This window comes from Carettochelys insculpta, chromosome 7 (genome assembly GCF_033958435.1).
Source record: "Carettochelys insculpta isolate YL-2023 chromosome 7, ASM3395843v1, whole genome shotgun sequence".
Taxonomy (NCBI): domain Eukaryota; kingdom Metazoa; phylum Chordata; order Testudines; family Carettochelyidae; genus Carettochelys; species Carettochelys insculpta.
The window spans coordinates 43,605,560-43,622,675 of NC_134143.1; the positions used below are offsets into that span (position 1 = coordinate 43,605,560).

The following is a 17,116-nucleotide window of genomic DNA, read 5'->3' on the forward strand; positions in this document are numbered from 1 at the left end:
CTACTTCATATGAATTATTAGGTCACTGCAAATAATGTGAAAATTTTTGTTGATTCTGAGGCCTTGGTCTACATTATGAAATTAGGCAGTATAGCTACACAACTCAAAGGTATGAAAAATCCATATCCATGAACAATGCAGTTAAATTGTTCTCAGTGCTTTTGTTGGCAGCATTCTACCATCAGTGTACCTATTGTCTCAGAGAGGTGGATTACTTAACAGCAATGGAGAAGCCCTTCCTTTAACATAGAATACAGACTAATGTGGCTACCACTCTGTTCCTTTGGCACAGATAGTATCTACATTAAAGTGCTACAGTGGTGCAGCTGCATGGGTGGAGCTGAGCTCCTGCAGTGTTTTAAGTGTAGGGAAGCAGTGAGAATGTGTCGTAGTGGATGGATTCATATATCTGCATATATATATTTGGAAAAACCTTTGTGGTCTGCCCCTCATTGTGTTGGCTTTTCCCTGCTTTACATTGATTCTAGTGGTATAGTTTTGAGGAAGACAGTGGCTTGCAGGCAGGGAGTCAACAGGCTTGCCAGGGTCCTGGGTAAGAGTGTTTGTATGGGGGGTGGTTCTGTGCTTCCAGAAGGGGCAGGGCCTTGGGTGGAAGGGGCAGGGCCAGGGACGTCAAACCCTCAGCACTACTTGGACTGTACCACTGCCTTCCATCTCTCAGCACCATCTGGAGCAAGCTGTGCAGCACTTCAGCAGTGATTTAAAGGGCCTAGGGTACTGAGTGCCTCAGGCACAGTAGCAGCTGCTAGGGGCACTGCGTCCCTTTAAATTGCTGGGATCTGAGGCAGTTGCCCCCTTTATCCTTTTCTGCTAGAGGGCTTGGTCACAGGCAGTGTGTCAATGAGAGAGGCCCCCAGATGGCATACTTGCTTATTTAATTGCATTTTGTATTTTTTGAAAACCATTAAAATTATCTAGTTGTTCCTTTGCAGGAATTATCACAATAGAAATGACAGTATCTTATTAAGCAAGTAAACCACATGCAACATAACCAGCTAACAGGCCATAGAGATGCATAGGATGAAAATAACGTTCATTGAGCTATGATGTCATTTTCAGAATGATTTACAAAATTAGATAGGCAGGAATTTTGGGCATATTTTACCATCACTGAATGAAGCAAACCCCAGGAGCCAATCCAATTTCAATACTCCTCACCTCTTTATTGTTATTAATCATTATTTTATTATACTAGTTATTCCTGAAAAAAATTAGGAAGAAGGGTGCTTTTGAAAGCAGGGTTTCCTTTCCCATCTACACGGCTGCTTTCGCTTTTGAAATCAGCTCTTCCAGAAGTGAGGTCCTGCACAAGTATGTAAATAGGTGTGAGATGTTTAAATCTGGTCCTCATTTGCTATACTGCTCTTCCCTTGCAGAAGGGGCATGCAAATGCAGCCAATCTGATCAGGCTACAATAATCAGAAAATTTAGTCTGGAAATGTCTGTTTTAAGGGGGCAACAATTAACTTTACTTTGATTTAGCAATTCATGAGATTAAACACTTGTTTCTTTGTTCTTTTTTGGCAAAGTAATCACAAATGTGACTGCCATCTGGATTGTTTTTGCTTACTTTTACCACCACCTGAGTTGTTGTCAACATATATTTATACTGTAAAATTTGATGGCATGGATTATTCAAGTGGGAGGTGAAAAGCCAGTTATATTCAGAAGTTATGTCTGTTAAAATTGGACCATTGAATAGGACATTTGCAGGACATCAGTGCTGTGTTTCTTAGAAAATAAATCTATTTCCATTAGATTCAAAGAAGACCTTTAGAAAAAACAGAAAGTATCCGCAATGGGAGGCAAGAACTCCTGTATTTAGGCAATTTTGAAATTCTCACTAGGGTCATTAGAAGACTTTTCAGGCGCGCTAAATACCTTTTGGAAATTTGTCACAAGATATGTTAAGGGGGAATAAAGAGCTAATGTGGAAAACTATTCATGTCAGAAGAGTTGTTTACTGGCACTGGGCATCTTGATGTTACACTGAGGGCAATTATCTTTGCATGTTCAAAGACACTGAATTAATTACAATATAAAATAAGACTTTAATTTAGATGAGACTCTGTTTTCAGATACGTTATGCTTTGTAGGAATTTGAGGGATGAGAAAAGTACCACAGTTGGGAAGGTGATAGAGGGAGATTTCCAGTGCTTTAATGTTGAGCAGGAGGCCAGCAAAGAGAAGAGACAGCCTAGAATCTTAATGTCAAGATCATCAATCTTTTCCCATCTTGCTTCCATCCTTTCACATATAACCTTTAAAGTTTTTCCCCACTCACCTATGCCTATTGAAAACTTTAAAATAGTTTTAAAATCACAAAATATATTTGTTTTGGTAAAATGGATGCCACAAATAATAAGCAGGAATAGCACTCCTATTTTTGGCCATTATGTTATCCTGAGGCTATGAAAGAAATGAATACAGCTTAGTTGATGAAATAAAATGTGTGTAATTTTTATCATGTGTGAGGAAGGCCACAGAGCCATCTAGTTTAATTTTTGAGGTTTCATTTCTGTTTTTAGCAACAACTTTTTTTTAAATATTGGTGATGGGACAAGTCTGGGAAAACTGTCAATTTTTTCATAATTACACTTTAATGACAATAACCGCAGACATGTCTTCATTCTGTAACATGTTTTTTTCATACCCAGGGTGGACAACTGTCTGGATCCAGACCCAAAGGCTCAGGACCCATCCCCAAAGAATTTGGCCTCTGGTAAGGTAGAATGTGCAGAGTCCTGAGACTTATGGGCTGGATTAGGCAAGCTTCAGTCTGGATGCAGACCATAGGCTCTGCTGGGAATGCAATTTGCCTTATTGAACTAACAGTGTCTAGGCCAATGGTTCTCAACCAGTGGTATGGGTACCCCTTAAGGTACTCAGAGGTCTTTCACAGGGTATGTCAACTCGTCTAGCTATTTGCCTAGTTTTACAACAGGGTAATGACTTGTTTGTAAAGCTGTGTTTTACAGACCCAGGTTTAAATACAATATTTATATTCTAATTAATTCATTTTATGATTTTATGGTGAACAGGAGAGGGTAAGCAGTTTCTCAGTAATAGTGTGTTGCAACACTTCTGTATTTTAAGCCTGATTTTTGAAAGCAAGTAGTTTTTTAAAAATAAGCTGAAATTTTGATTTTTGCATGCTCCCATCAGACTCCTGAAAGACTACACATATTCTGGAAAGGTTGAGAACCATGGCTCTGTAATATTCAGGAAATTATTCAGAAAACAGTTTCAGAAATTCTAGAACACTAAGCATACTAGTAACACAAGGCTGCAGTAAAACTTGCTCTGATATGGTAGAACAAATGTGTTGCAATGATAGAACAAAGTTATGTCTTAAAATTGCAGGTACTAGGGGTACTTATAATTTTTTAAGGGATACTTTATAAAGAAAGATTGAGAAACAATGGTCTAGACTGTGGACCTGATTCTTCACATAGTCTATGTCTATGCTACTAGCTGGCAGTGTGATTTCCAGCTCATGTATATGTTCTTTTGCTCATGGTGAGGAAGTTAGGGAACTAAAAACAGCATAGCCCCAGTAGCATGGGCAGTCACAGTCATGACACAGGCTAGACACCCCATGTACAAACCCACCTGAACTCCCTGGGCTCATACTAGGGGTGCTAGTCCATGTTGCTACTGCCTGTGCTAATGCAGCTATGCTGCTATTTTTAGTTGTTAGCTCAGATGAGCATGCATGTGTGTGTACACAAGCTAGAAATCACTACCTAGCCTGTAGCGTAGCTGTACCCTCATTTTGTATTAGTATAGATAACTGCAAAGGGTACAGAGCAATGGGGAACAGTGGTTACAGGCCCTCTGAGTCCATAAATTTGTTGAGGCTGCCAGAATCCATTAGAGTAAAACCCCAACTTACACGCAGCTTGTGTGCCTGGGCAACTGTGCAAGTCAAATTTTGTGCAAGTTGAGATGGGGGTTTAGAACTCCTGCCAGCTCCACCCCCCAGGGAGCCATGGGACCAGGGGGAATCCCTGGCAGCAACAGTATGGGGGTGGCTGGCTGGAGCAGCAGCACTTCATGGCCAGCTCCACTCCTGGGGAGACACCTGGCCAGGGAGAATCCTGCAACTGTGAGCCAGCCAGGTGGTACAGCACTCAACCTGCCAGCTCCAGCCCCCAGCTCCCCTAGCTGGGGTGAACCACAGTGTCAGTCTGTCCCACTGGCTCCTCCAGCAGGTGGGAAGCCCAGGAGCACCCATGCCACTGCACCAGTGTGGCTGCCCTCTAGCTCTCCCAGCTGGGGGACCCGTGGGCTGGAGCCAGAGGGAGGAACCCTGCACTGCTTGGCTGATTCACAGTTGATTTGATGCTGGGGATTCCACCAGCCGTGACAGCTCCTTGGGGCTGGAGCTGGGGTGGAGCATTGTGCGCTGGCCAGCTCCCGGTCCCTGTGCTGCTGGGGCTTCCCCAAGGCAGGTAACTCCCTAGGGGTAGAGCTGGCAGCAGAGCTGTTGTCTGGACAGCCCCCAACCTCCACTGATGCTGGGAACCTCAGGAGTGAGTGTTCACTTTTATATACAAACAATGTGCATCTAGGGTTTTGCTTTTACGTTCACTTGTTTATTTTGACTTGCGTTAATTCAGTAAACACATAAGTCAAAATTGCATAAATTGTAGATTTACAAGAAGTGCAGAGACCATTCTGCACGCTACTGTTGGACTTCAGTGCAAGTACCGCAGGGATTCATGCACTACGAACTACTAGTACGTTTATAGGTCTATATTAAACACACACTTATATTTTGCTATTCATTGCCTGCAAATTAAATTACCCTGAGATTAATTTTATTTGATATTGTTTCAAAGTGCTTTTCTTTGTTGTTTTTTTAAAAATTCCTTTGTATGTCAAAGTTTTATGAAGTTAAAAAGACAGCCCAAGAAAACAATTGTGCAAAAATACATAAGCCAGAGCAATCCCCTAAGCTAAGTGAGTTGAGATAACGAGTGACAAATAGTGTAAGCCATGATCATGAGATATTAGTTAAACCTTTCTTTAGAAGCAGTTTCTAAGTAAAAATAAGAATGATTTTAAATTTTCTTTTCAAGTCAGAGGAAATGTATGTAACCACAAAATGGTGAAATTAAAAAAAAAAAAAAAAAAAAAAAAGAGAGAGGCAATGAAGCTATTCCAGTTTCTACTGAAGAAGATCTGACACACATAATTTGCTATGAACCATATTATCTGGATTCAGTTGTTAGAGGCAGTGGCCACATTCAGTACCAATGAATTTCAATGCACATGCACCTGTTAAAAGCTATAGTAGTTAAAATTCTTCCCACATGTAAGTTCAAAGAAGTAGTCATAGAGAGTGTAAAGCAGCTAATGTTTCTGTTCCAGTAGCTTCTGCTTCTGATTTCAGAAGCGAAACAGAAGAAAATAACACCAATGGGTGGTGACATCACATACAGCTATTGGCTGTCAGTGTGAATGTAAACTCACATGTAGATAATCAAGCTGAAAAAATACTACCTTCGATCATGGACAAGATTAGAACTCCAAGCCTGTTCCCCCAGAGAAAAAAGCAGAAAGGAATGCATCCTTCAATTTCTCTCAGCAGTTTTGAAGTAAAGTTCAATGAATTAGTCATTTTTATTATAGAGAAGAAAATGGGAGTGACTAGAAGGAGATTCCTAATGGAGCTGGCAAGAAGAAAAGGTTTCAGGGTAGAAAATGAGCTAAGGTAGGAAAATCTTTATGGAAGCAAAATCGTATGTCGTGATGATGCTTAAAAGTTTGCTGATTACCTTAGATAACTAAATATGATGTGCTGACAGCTAACCTTAGTATGTGCTGTATATAAAATATTTCCTATAATAAAGCTTGTGGAGGTACACAGGAGTACTCTAGTTCTATGGTAATCAGGTAAAATTGTAAAATTTTTCAATAACTTGTGTCTACACAGCAAAGATATTGATAAGTGCATTTGTTCAAGTGACTGTGATTAACATTTTATTTCCATATCTGGTATGTAATCTTTATTCTTTTTAACGAGTGGTTAATTCATATTAAGTAGATAAACTACTGTTACCTTAAGGAAAGAGAGATCTAAGAGACAGTGGGCAGAATATAGACATAAGCAAATATTCTCATCTTTGACTTCTAAGATTCGTGGTTTGAATCTGTCTCAGTCTGTCAAACTTCATAAGTTTGGACTTCTCAATGGATTTCTACCCTATGGAAAATTAAAAAAAAATAAGGTCTGATACTGCAGATGTCACTCACATGATTTATTCTTACTCATTTCTACAGTTTCATTGGAATCAATGAGCTGGATATTCAGTGGATGCTACTTGCAAAGATCCACTGAAGCCACCTGCATTATGCTGTTTTACACTACACCAGTGATCTGCTGGAATGCTTTGGTCCACTGAAATCCAGTTATAATTGGAATGAATTTAAAAGTAGTGGCCTGTTCCTGAAAAGAAAAGGAAGATGTTGAATATGCCTATACAGAAATAGCAAAAGGTGGATAGGGATCTCTGATATTCAGTATCTGATATTCTATAAGCAATCCTTCCTCACTTGAACAGTCCTACTGATCAACACACTTGGGAATTGTTAGACATTGACACATGCATTGGGAAAATTTGCCATCTCTGTGTAGAAAGGCACAGCACTGGAGTAGCATCTGAGCATTAAGATGTACAGTCATTGGCAGACTTAGGTAGGGAGCTCATACAGCAGGCAGAATCAGAAAAGGTGAAAACCAGGGAATATAAACAGTTTACATGCAGGTATGGCATGGAATTAGGCAGCTAGTATCTGATCCAAAACCCACTGAAATAAATAGAAAAAGTTCCTTTCACTTTTAAGGACTTTGAATTAGGACTCCATTGAGGTGTTTCTTAAAAGTTGTGGGTATATGTGGGTTGCTGAGATAGATATTTTGCCAAAATTGTAAACTTTGAGAGGATATAGATTATACAACTTTTGTTTGCCAAGAATGGGCCGGTATGATTAAAATCAGTCTACATGAAACTGGAGAGGAAAACAAAAAAACCAGAACTATAACTGTTGATTTTTGTTGTTGTCAAGAATGCTAGAGGAAACGCTAAATTTGTTACATTTGCTGCCAAGGATCAAGCACAGCTGTAGCAGTACCAGAGGAAACTGGTGCACAGCAACTAAACTGCTGCTTTGAGTATAGTGATGGCAAAGTTCCCAGATCTGCAGCTTGGTATAAATACATTAAATATGAATATTTTATATAAAGAGAAATAAACCACAGGAAGCAGAAGTTTTGCGTCTCTAACTGAATTTTTTTGCACACAAGTAAAACAGTTTTAATTAAGGTAGAACCTAATGAAGTTAAATACTAAAAATAATATTGCCCCCTCAACTGACTCGCCTAGATTTGTTATGTTTCAGAGTAGTTCTTTGAGATGGAACTGCAGGCCTTGCTAACACGATCAGCTCACTGAGCTTAGTGAAGTCAATGGGTTATTGATGTGACTAAGGGCCACAGGACTTAGGGATGTATTGTGCTAGTGCCTTATATATCCATTATGCAATCTTGCTCTATTCTGAAACACATGAAGTTTTGAGTGGGATGTGTGAACTCTCTGCCCTGGATTGAGAGGTAGGTGGCGTTAGTACTTGTGTAATGGTGCCCGCCTGCCTGGACTGGAGAGAGTTATGTTCTACTTTTCCATTGTCTTAAGCCACATCTACAAGGTCCATTAGTGCAGTGCTGCTGCCGCCAGCAGTGCTCTGCTAATAACAGTTCAAGAAATTGCAAATGGCGGATCATTTGCAAACTTGCACAGCTAATTAGCATAGTGTGCGCGATTTTGCTGTTGGTTGGGGGTATGTTGAAAGTACAGAGGCCATGTGGACGTGCCTCTGCCAGCTAAGGTCTCCTCTGTTGCCAGTGTCTTATGCCTGAAAAAATTCAGGAATAAGGGACTGGTGACGCAGGGTGTGGGGGTGGCTAGCCAGCAGAGGCACCTCTGCAGGGCCTCTGTACTGCCATCATGCCCCCCTGCCAACAGCAAAATCTTGTGTGACTAGGCTAATTAGCCATGCAAGTTTGCAAATGGTCCTCCATTTACAACTCCTTGAACTGTCATTAGCATAGTGCTGCCAGCAGCAGACCTGTGCTAATGGGACATGTAGAGGTGGCCTAGACAGTTCAGGTTTCAGTCTCCGATCTATAGCTTTGCAGTGTACTAACCTGTCAGCTGCTGTATTCTACTCCACGTGACTATTTCAGTGGAACTTTAGATTGGTTGCTTCTACAATTTCCTGCTCGTTTCAGTGGTAACCGTATTAGTTTGCTTCAGCACGAGCAAGAAGGAGAACAGTGGTATCATAGGCTAACAATTTTATGGTGGCATAAGCTTTGGTGAGTTGAATCCTGGGCTATGGGTGGTGTCCCCTGGGCAAAGGGTGGTGCAGAGAGTCGTCCTGTGGGGCATGGCCACATGACCAGTGCCACTTTTGTGTCCTTCCCCAACAGTCACCACCGATAAAAGCCTCTTTTACGGTATCCTCTCTCTTGAACAGTGACAAGACAGTGCCTATCTTAAAGCAGGCAGGGTTAGAAGAGGAACACCATCATCCAAGCATCCAATATCTTGTAGATTTTGGACAACTCTCACGATTCTTTGACTTTTTATGGTTACTACCCATTATTACCATCTCCCAGCACGTCAGAGAAGTTGGGAAAAACATTTTTATGCTGTTAGTGAGAGAGGGGAACGTCAGTAAAAGGAAATATCAGGAAACATCTGGGGACTGTGAGGGGGGGAAAGGGAGAGAATGATTTAAGCAAAAACCTGGGAATTAAAAAGAGAAGTGCTTAACTGTGTTGTTCAATTTCTTGTTGTTCTGTTTGCCTTCACTACTGACGTTCATTTTGATTGTGAGTTCTTCAGGGCTGGCCATGGAATAGCTGTTTTTGAAGTACTTAGCATGGTACTGCTGCTATACAGATACCAGAGTTGGCTATCTGTTTGGTTATACAGGGGATCAGCTGGAAAGTATGCTGCAGAGCATGACTTCTTCCCTGCTCTGACCCTATCCATCTTCGGCAGTGGCATATGATGACATTTTTAGTACAGCATGCAAGGAGGTTTTAGAGGACAGGTAGATCGTAAGCAGTGTAACTGTAGCCATGTCCGTCCTAGGATATGAGAGGTGGATGAGGAAATATATATATATATTTTTGGACTGTCTTCTATTGATGAGAGAGACAAGCTTTTAGGCTATATACAACTTTTCTTCAGGCCTGGAAAAGGTATTCAGTGTGTAACAGCTGAAAGAACTGCTTCTTTATCTTCATATTTATTGGCAGACAGGCACAGGAGAAACACACAGGGCTTGTCTACACTACTACCTTCCTTTGAAGGAAGGATGGTAATTAGGGTGTTGGGAGTTTGTTTAATGAAGTGCTGCCTACGCACGGCAGCACTTCATTAGTAAACGCACAACACTCTAATTACCATCCTTCCTTCAAAGGAAGGTGGTAGTGTAGACAAGCCCAAAGAGTAAGTCATCGAGCATGGTCAGCGTGACATAGCAGGACAAAATCCAGCTTAGTGGGGAGCTGTCACCCTGCCCTGCAATCTTCAGTGCCTTCTATGCCTTGGGGTAATAGTTTCCACATGGACCACTCACAAACAGTCTTCCAGCATGCAAACCACACTCTCTGTGTTGCCAGCCACACAGTGACTCTCATCAGACTTGTATATACTTCAGGGTGATCCCAATATACCCTTAGTCCTGGAACTTCCCTCAGAACTGTGTGGCCTGTACTGCCCAACTCTCTCCTGGACAGTACAAATCACAGAATCATAGAATAGTAGAATTGAAAGGGACCTTGAGAGGTCATCAAGTCCAGTCCCTTGCTTACATGCCAGGACCAAGCATTGTCTAGACCAGGTGTGTCCAATCCTTCTTCATTGGGGGCACACGGCAATTCTTTACATGTTTTGGGGTCTAAACACAAAATACTCCCAAACCTGCCCCCTGCTTAAACCCCTCACAACCCCAAATGGCCACCCCTATGCCTCAGTCTTAACTCCTTGCAGCCCCAAACAACTGTCCTTCCACCCCCAGGCTAACCCCTCACAGCCCCAAACCTCTGCCCTCCTAACCCCAGGCTTAACCCCTTGAAGCTCCAAATCCAGTATTAATTTACCTTACACAGCAGCTCTGGGTGCTGCCTCCCCCACTACTGCACCTTTGCCAGGCCACCATCTCTTCCTTGGCATGGCTATGCAGCTCTCCCCAGCCCTCCTACTTCTTCCCCCACCTACAATGTGTGCAGCTCTTTCCACTGCTGTACTGATATAATGGGACTCAATTTAATTGGTCTAATGACCGCATTCCTCCTCCTAGCCATTAAATCAATTAAACTGAATTTTACTCTTTCAGTGTGGCAGGGCAGGGAGTCAGAGTAGGAATGAGCAGTGGTAGCAGTGGGAGCTGCAAATGGCTCCTTAAAGAGCCACATGTGGCTTAGAGCCTCCCAGCTGGCTTTCAACATGGTGCCACTGCCTGCTGTGCAGGCTAGATAAAAAGGCTCTGTGGGCTGGATTCTGGTCCACAGGCCATATATTGGACTCCCCTGGTCTAGCCCATCCCTGATAGATGTCTATATAACCTCTTCTTAAATATCTCCAGTGATAAAGATTCCACACCCTCCATAGGTAATTTATTCCAGTGTTTAGCCACCCTGACATTTAAGAAGCTTTTCCTAACCTCCAGCCCAAAGCTGTCTTCCTGAAAATATGTCAACTCTGTTATTCCTTAAGGGAATAAAATGCCAGTTAACATAAACAGAATGGATTAAATAAAACAGTAAAACAAGTTCATTAACTTTTAACATTTTAAGTAAGTTCAAATAATTAGGTTTATTCATGCCTAACATTATTTGCAAACAGACCTTCTCATTTCATGTTCCAATATATTACTAACCAAGCTTTCAGGTTGGAATCTCTGCCCCAGAGTCAGAGGAGCCAACAGACTTAACAGGCCCCAGGTTAAGGTCAGGGGAAGGGTCAGCTCTGTGCTTCTTGAAGGGATGGGGCCTCAGCTGGAAGGGGCAGGTCTGGAGACAGCCAGCCCTCACTACAGCCTGGAGATGCCTCACAGTACTCTGATGGCTGTTTAAAAGGTTTGGGGCGCTGGCTGCCACTGCTCCTGGAGCAGTGGTGGTGACAGCCAGGAGTCCTGGGACCTTTGGAATCGCTGGGCATGGGATAACTGCCCCCATTGTCACCCCCCATCGGTGGACCTGCCCAGGGTTCAACACCTGTTTACTTTGGTTTTCTCAGGTACGGAGAATGAGGTGGGCAGGTGAAGAGAGAAGGGAGTCATGGGGGGTTTGCATGTGCTTTTTATCGGTTCAGTCTCTCTCTTGAAAAACACTTCCAACAGAGACCCAAGGGAATGTGGAAGGCTATTCCTTGGTGGGTTTTTTCTTCGCCTGTTTGAGCTCCCTTTATTTCTCTTCCTACCTGATATTCAGTTTACTGTATAAATGTAAAATAAGGCAAGCACGCTCTCGTTTGGTTAGGACAGATCTGTTTGCTGGCTTCTATTCTAGCAGGACTGTGGGGTTTGGAACATGTGTTAACCTCATATAGGCAATCTCATAACTTCACATACAATGCCACAACACACATTGTATCGGGGCTTTGTTGACCAGCAAATTATGAATTTTCAAGTAATACATCAGAAGGCATGTCTTTGTACAAAGATTTTTACAATAGCCACAGTCATTAAAATGTTGGCTGGTGAAAATGACTGAGTGGCCCAATCTGCTGGATTTTGCATCACAATTTTAAAGAGTTCAGTCAGAGCTTCTCTGATCTGCTTAACAGTTTGTACAAACTTCACTGAAAATATTATGTGCTAGCGACTTATGCTAAACAATCTATTCAACTTTGTATTTGGTTGAGACACTCAGTGTGTTTCCCAGATCTGAAGAAGACCCCTGTATAGCTTGAAAGGTTGTCTTGCACACCAACAAAGTGGATCCAATAAAAGATATTACCTCACCTAGTTGAAGATATTTTTACCTAATGTACACACCTATTAATAAACTAAATATATTTGTTTTGGCAAATATTAATTGTCAAATATAATGAAAGCTGAGAGTATTCAAATACAGTAAAAGCCCGCTTATTTGTCACCTGGATAACTGGCACATTCCATTAACTGGCATGCCGTGGGGATGGTTACCTAGCTGGAGCTGGCACAGCAGGCTGGCTGCCCAGCTGGGCTGGCAGAGTGGGGCCAGATGCCCACTGCGCAGCTGTGGGTGGGGTGGAGTACAGAGTGGGGCCGGATGCTGGCCCCAGCTCAAATATCTGGCACATTTTATTATCCAGCTTCCCTGGGGATGCCAGATAAAGCTTGCACGGTACACATTTACATAACATGAAATGAAGATTGAGTCTTTTTTTTAAGAAATTGTTTGGTGATCAAATGGAAGCAATTCGGTAAGCTGTCAAGATATGTAAGTGGTTCTTTTTCAGTGAACAAGCATTTGCCCCCTGTGGGTGTTGCCTGTCAAAATCTTGTTGCTCTTTTAAAGCTGAAAGAGACCTTCTCATCATGCTGTAAAGTAAGGAGGAGTCAGAAGTAGGCTGACAATTTTGCTGACCTCAGAGAAGCAAGCATGTAAATTCAGTATATAAATCCATACAAGTCAAGTGCACCTTCTTCTTGCAATAATTCTGAGTTGTATGCAGCACAAATTCAGAATGAAATTATTAATGTAAAATATTTAGATAAGATGCTTCCTTTTCTTTTGAGAGCATCATCTGGAATATGCGTCTGGAATTCCAGTGAATCTTGTTGGATTCATCAGAGACTAATTTAATGTTCTTTATGCTTTTAAATTGGACCAATAATTGTTGGCTGACATTGTCAATAACCTCAATGAAGGGACACTTATAAGTCGCTCTTCTTTCTCGGGCTCTTATTTTGCTGAGGTTCATGGGCAACTAGTTTTGAGATGTCTCCAGAGCTTGCTGAAAGTTTGTCATCTTTCATGAATTTGCTTTGTTTCACGAATATGCTTACCACAAAATCAAATATCACACATCCTGGTTTGAAGAATATCAAATTTTACTTCTGTCCTGGGCCATGGTCAAAAAGCCCTGGCTGAGAAAGAAGACTGAGCATGCCAATCTGCTGTATTTTGAACCACATTTTTGAAGAATTCAGAGTTTCTTTGCTTTCCCTAACAGTTTGTGCAAACCTTAGTGAAAATTCCACATTGCGGTACAAACAGATGCAGCCTCCATTGAACTGGTTTGTAGAAGGTGAGCCTGCTTTGAAGTTGGGGCAGAACCTCCTGCAGTTTATTCCTTGTAAATTTTTGAAGAAAAACTGATATTCTCTGATACTGTTTACTGCAAAACTGAGAGCAATATTTAAATCATTAGTGAAGGAATGAACAAAAGGTACATAGGAGGACATTTCAAAAACAGTTTCCAAAGCCCACTTACATCACTTCTCATTATAGTTTTACCATCATATGTCTGACCTACCAACTTGTCTTCAAATTTAAACTTCTGGCACACCATCTTAACATGCGGCCAAAGGCCTGCTGCAATTTTATTGTTACTAACATCAGCAAAACAGCCAAGCATTCTACATCATTACCGTTCTTTGTCAAAAGCAGTACAATTAGAAGCTAAGACTTACTGGCAATATCTGGGGTTTCATCAAGCCAACTAGCAAGAAAAGTTTTAACTGCTAGCTCTGTTCTATCATGAATGATTCAATTGTACACTTGCATGCCTTAGCTACCTTTTTCCTGATCCACAGCCACCAAGAAAATCAGCTGCCTGAAGATTCATGTTGCCTAGGCAACATGATGCAACATAGAGTACTCCATGCCTTGCCGGCACAACAAAAAGACAGCCAACCGTAAACTGATTACATGCAGGGCTTTCATATGCTTCTAGCATAAAACATTTCTTTGTGAATTCTGGAGTATGTAATGCTTGGATTGCATACATAGATGGCACGCCACTGAGCCCTCAACCTTGATATTTAAATCCTGTGGAGCTCTGCCAGTGTCATGTTCTGGTGGAGAATTTTTCTCCTGGATTGCAGGAAGAGTGAAATAATTCCAAATGTCCACATCTTGTACCAAAGGGCCATTTATCTGGGATCCCTGCACTCATGGGAACAGAACACACCACCGAGGACTCTGTTAGAATCTATACATTATATTTTGATGAGTACCTATGAGGGTTCCTTACATGATGAAAAATTTGGTATCCTCCTCATGCTTAGAACCATAGTCAGTCAGAAATACAGTTACATTTTCAGAAATCAATCACAAGGGTTTTTTTTTTGTTTTGGTTTTTTGGTCTTTTTGTTCCCTCCCTTGAAACAAAAGTGTATCTGTGTAAGGTTTGAATGGCTGAATAGAACACGCAATCTCTAGAAGCTGAGGCATAGTCCTCCTTCATTCTGTATCTTAAAAATTCTTTATTGTGTACATCGTATACAGCAAGTAAAATTTTAGTGCAGTGGCTTTTCTGCTCCCACTTTTCTATGGCAATCTAAACATAACTATTGAATGGTATCTGCCATAGTAAGTGGCTTATATTATACAATGTGCAGTGTAGTTGTAGCCATGTCAGCTCTAGGATAGTAGAGAGACAAAGCGGGTGAGGTAATATTGTTACTGGACCAACTTCTTATAATGAGAGAGACAAGCTTTCAATCTCCTCAGGATACCTTATCTCCCTCATCAAGGGTAGGACTTCACAGCAAAGTTGTTTTGAAATAACGGCTGCTATTTTAAAATAAATGTGTAGTGTCTACTTGATAAAACTACTATTTTGAAATCATTTTGAAATTGAGGGTGCATTATTTTAAATCTGGTAAACCTAATTCCACAAGGAACAGCATGAATTTTGAAACAGATATTTCAAAGTAGGGGCTGTATAGACAGGGAATAGGGGTATTTCCACATAAGCTATTCCAGAATAGTTTACTTTGAAATCAAGCTGCTGTGCAGACATAGTATTTTGGCTTAGAGCCTCTGGAAGCAGTAGTTCCAGGGGCTCTAATCCAAAATAGGCTCTGTTGCATGTGGACACACTATTTTGTAATAAGATTTGCTTATTTTGGGCCTTCTCTGTAGTGTAGATGCATTATTCTGGAATATTTTATTTTGGAATTATAATTCTGGAATAACTCTGTAGTTTAGACCACCCTAACAGAAGTTGAGGTAATAAAAAATGTTACCTTACCCCCTGCCCCCTGTCTCTGTTACTTTAACCTGTCAGTTTCAAGATAAACTAATCCTGGATCTCAGTTTTGTAAGAAACCTAGCATATTAAGAGTCAGGAGACAAAATTTATAATTCATAAGGTTTCTGCCATATGAACACTTGTTAATGCCTGTTAAATCTTCTGTACCTAAATAAATTGTTTATCAAAAATATTAGCAACTGTGGAACTTTAAAAAACAGTGTTCTGTAGATTAAGTATTATGAAGTCTCATTATTTGAAGGTAAATTTTATTTTTCGTAGGGATGGCAAGTAACTTAAAACATCCTCTTCATTATAATATTGCTTGTGTAATATTTCCAAGTTGCAAAAAATAAGTGTAATAGAATAGTGTCTTACAAAAGGTTAATTTTCCTGGAAGAATGAAAATGCAGCACTTATAAGAGAGAGTATGCTAATTTCTTTTTCTTAAACTAGTGTCACTGAATGAAAAAGATATTTTATGTTATGATATGAAAACACAGCACACTTTCTGCATCCTGACATACAATATAAAAGACATTTTTTCAGGGAGTGCATGTCAATACTGAAATAGCAGCAATCTAAAAATGGATTCAGAAAATAAAACCTCTTAATTTTCTCCTTTTTAGTGATTCAGTCACTCACATTGTGGCAGAGAACAATTCTTATGATGAAGTTCTGGAATGGTTGAGAGGACACAAGGTCAAGGACAGTTCAAGGTTCCAACTCCTTGATATCTCTTGGTTCACGGCTTGCATGGAAGCTGGAAAACCAGTGGATTTAGAGAATAAACATCAACTTACGGTAAGTCATACATTTTAGTCTGAATGCAGGTGTTTGACAATAAGCTTAAATAGTAACAGAGAGATAGCTATGTTAGTCTGTAGTCTATCAAAACAAAAAAAGCAGTCATGTAGCACTTTAAAGACTCACAAAATAATTTATTAGGTGATGAGCTTTCGAGAGACAGACCCACTGCTTCAGCTCTACAGCCTTACCAGACCAGACACTATATATAAAGCACAGAGGTCCAGAAATTGTTATCAAGGTTGGAAATCAGGTAGAAGAGCAGAAAGAGTGGGGTGAGGGGTGGGGAAGTTAAGTGTTAGGTCAAACATTAAAGTGTGTGCAAAAGCCCTCATAATGCGTCAGGTAATTGCTGTCCCTGTTCAAACTAAGTGTTAATGTGTCGAATTTGAATATGAAAGTTAGTTCCAAACATTCTCTCTGCAGATGGTTCTTAAAATCTCTTTTCTCCAGAACACAAACTTTCAGGTCTTTAACAGAATGGCCCACCCCATTAAAGTGCTGGCTGACAGGTTTGTGCATTTGGAGATTTTTGATGTCTGCCCTGTGTCCATTCATTCTTTAAAGAGTGTTTGCAATTTGCCCCATATACATAGTGTGTGGGCTTTGGTTGCACATGATGACATATATGATGTTAGTTGAGGAACAGGAAAACGTGCCCCTGGTTCTGTAAGTAATGTGATTAGGTCCAGGGATGATATCTTTGGAATAGACACGTGGACAAAGTTGGCAATGGGGCTTGTTGCAAGCAAAAGTTCCAGGGTTAGTAGTATTGTGGTATAGCTGGTGGGGGCCACATGTCAATTTTTCATTGGGGGCCACGTCAATTTTTTATAGGTTTTGGGGGCCAAAGACAAAATAGCTCCAGACATGCCCCTCACAACCCCAGGCTTAACCCCTCTAAACCCCTAACCTGCCCTCCAGGCTTAACTCCTGTCAGCTGCAAACCCAGGATGATCCTACCTCAGATGATGCCTGTTCCCCTTGCTACTCCTTTGTGGCAGTCTCTGCATCCTCTTCAG

The 17,116-nt window shown here is 41.0% G+C and overlaps 1 protein-coding gene across 1 annotated transcript in view; it reads left to right on the top strand.

Moving 5' to 3' along the window:
• The first annotated feature begins 5,537 nt into the window (after nt 1-5,537).
• DNTT (DNA nucleotidylexotransferase) overlaps nt 5,538-17,116 on the top strand; it is a 168,313-nt gene continuing 156,734 nt past the window's right edge. The window contains exons 1-2 of the mRNA XM_074999574.1: nt 5,538-5,740; nt 15,917-16,091. Of these exons, the coding sequence (XP_074855675.1) occupies nt 5,538-5,740; nt 15,917-16,091 (378 nt within the window). The remainder of the gene's footprint in view (nt 5,741-15,916; nt 16,092-17,116) is intronic.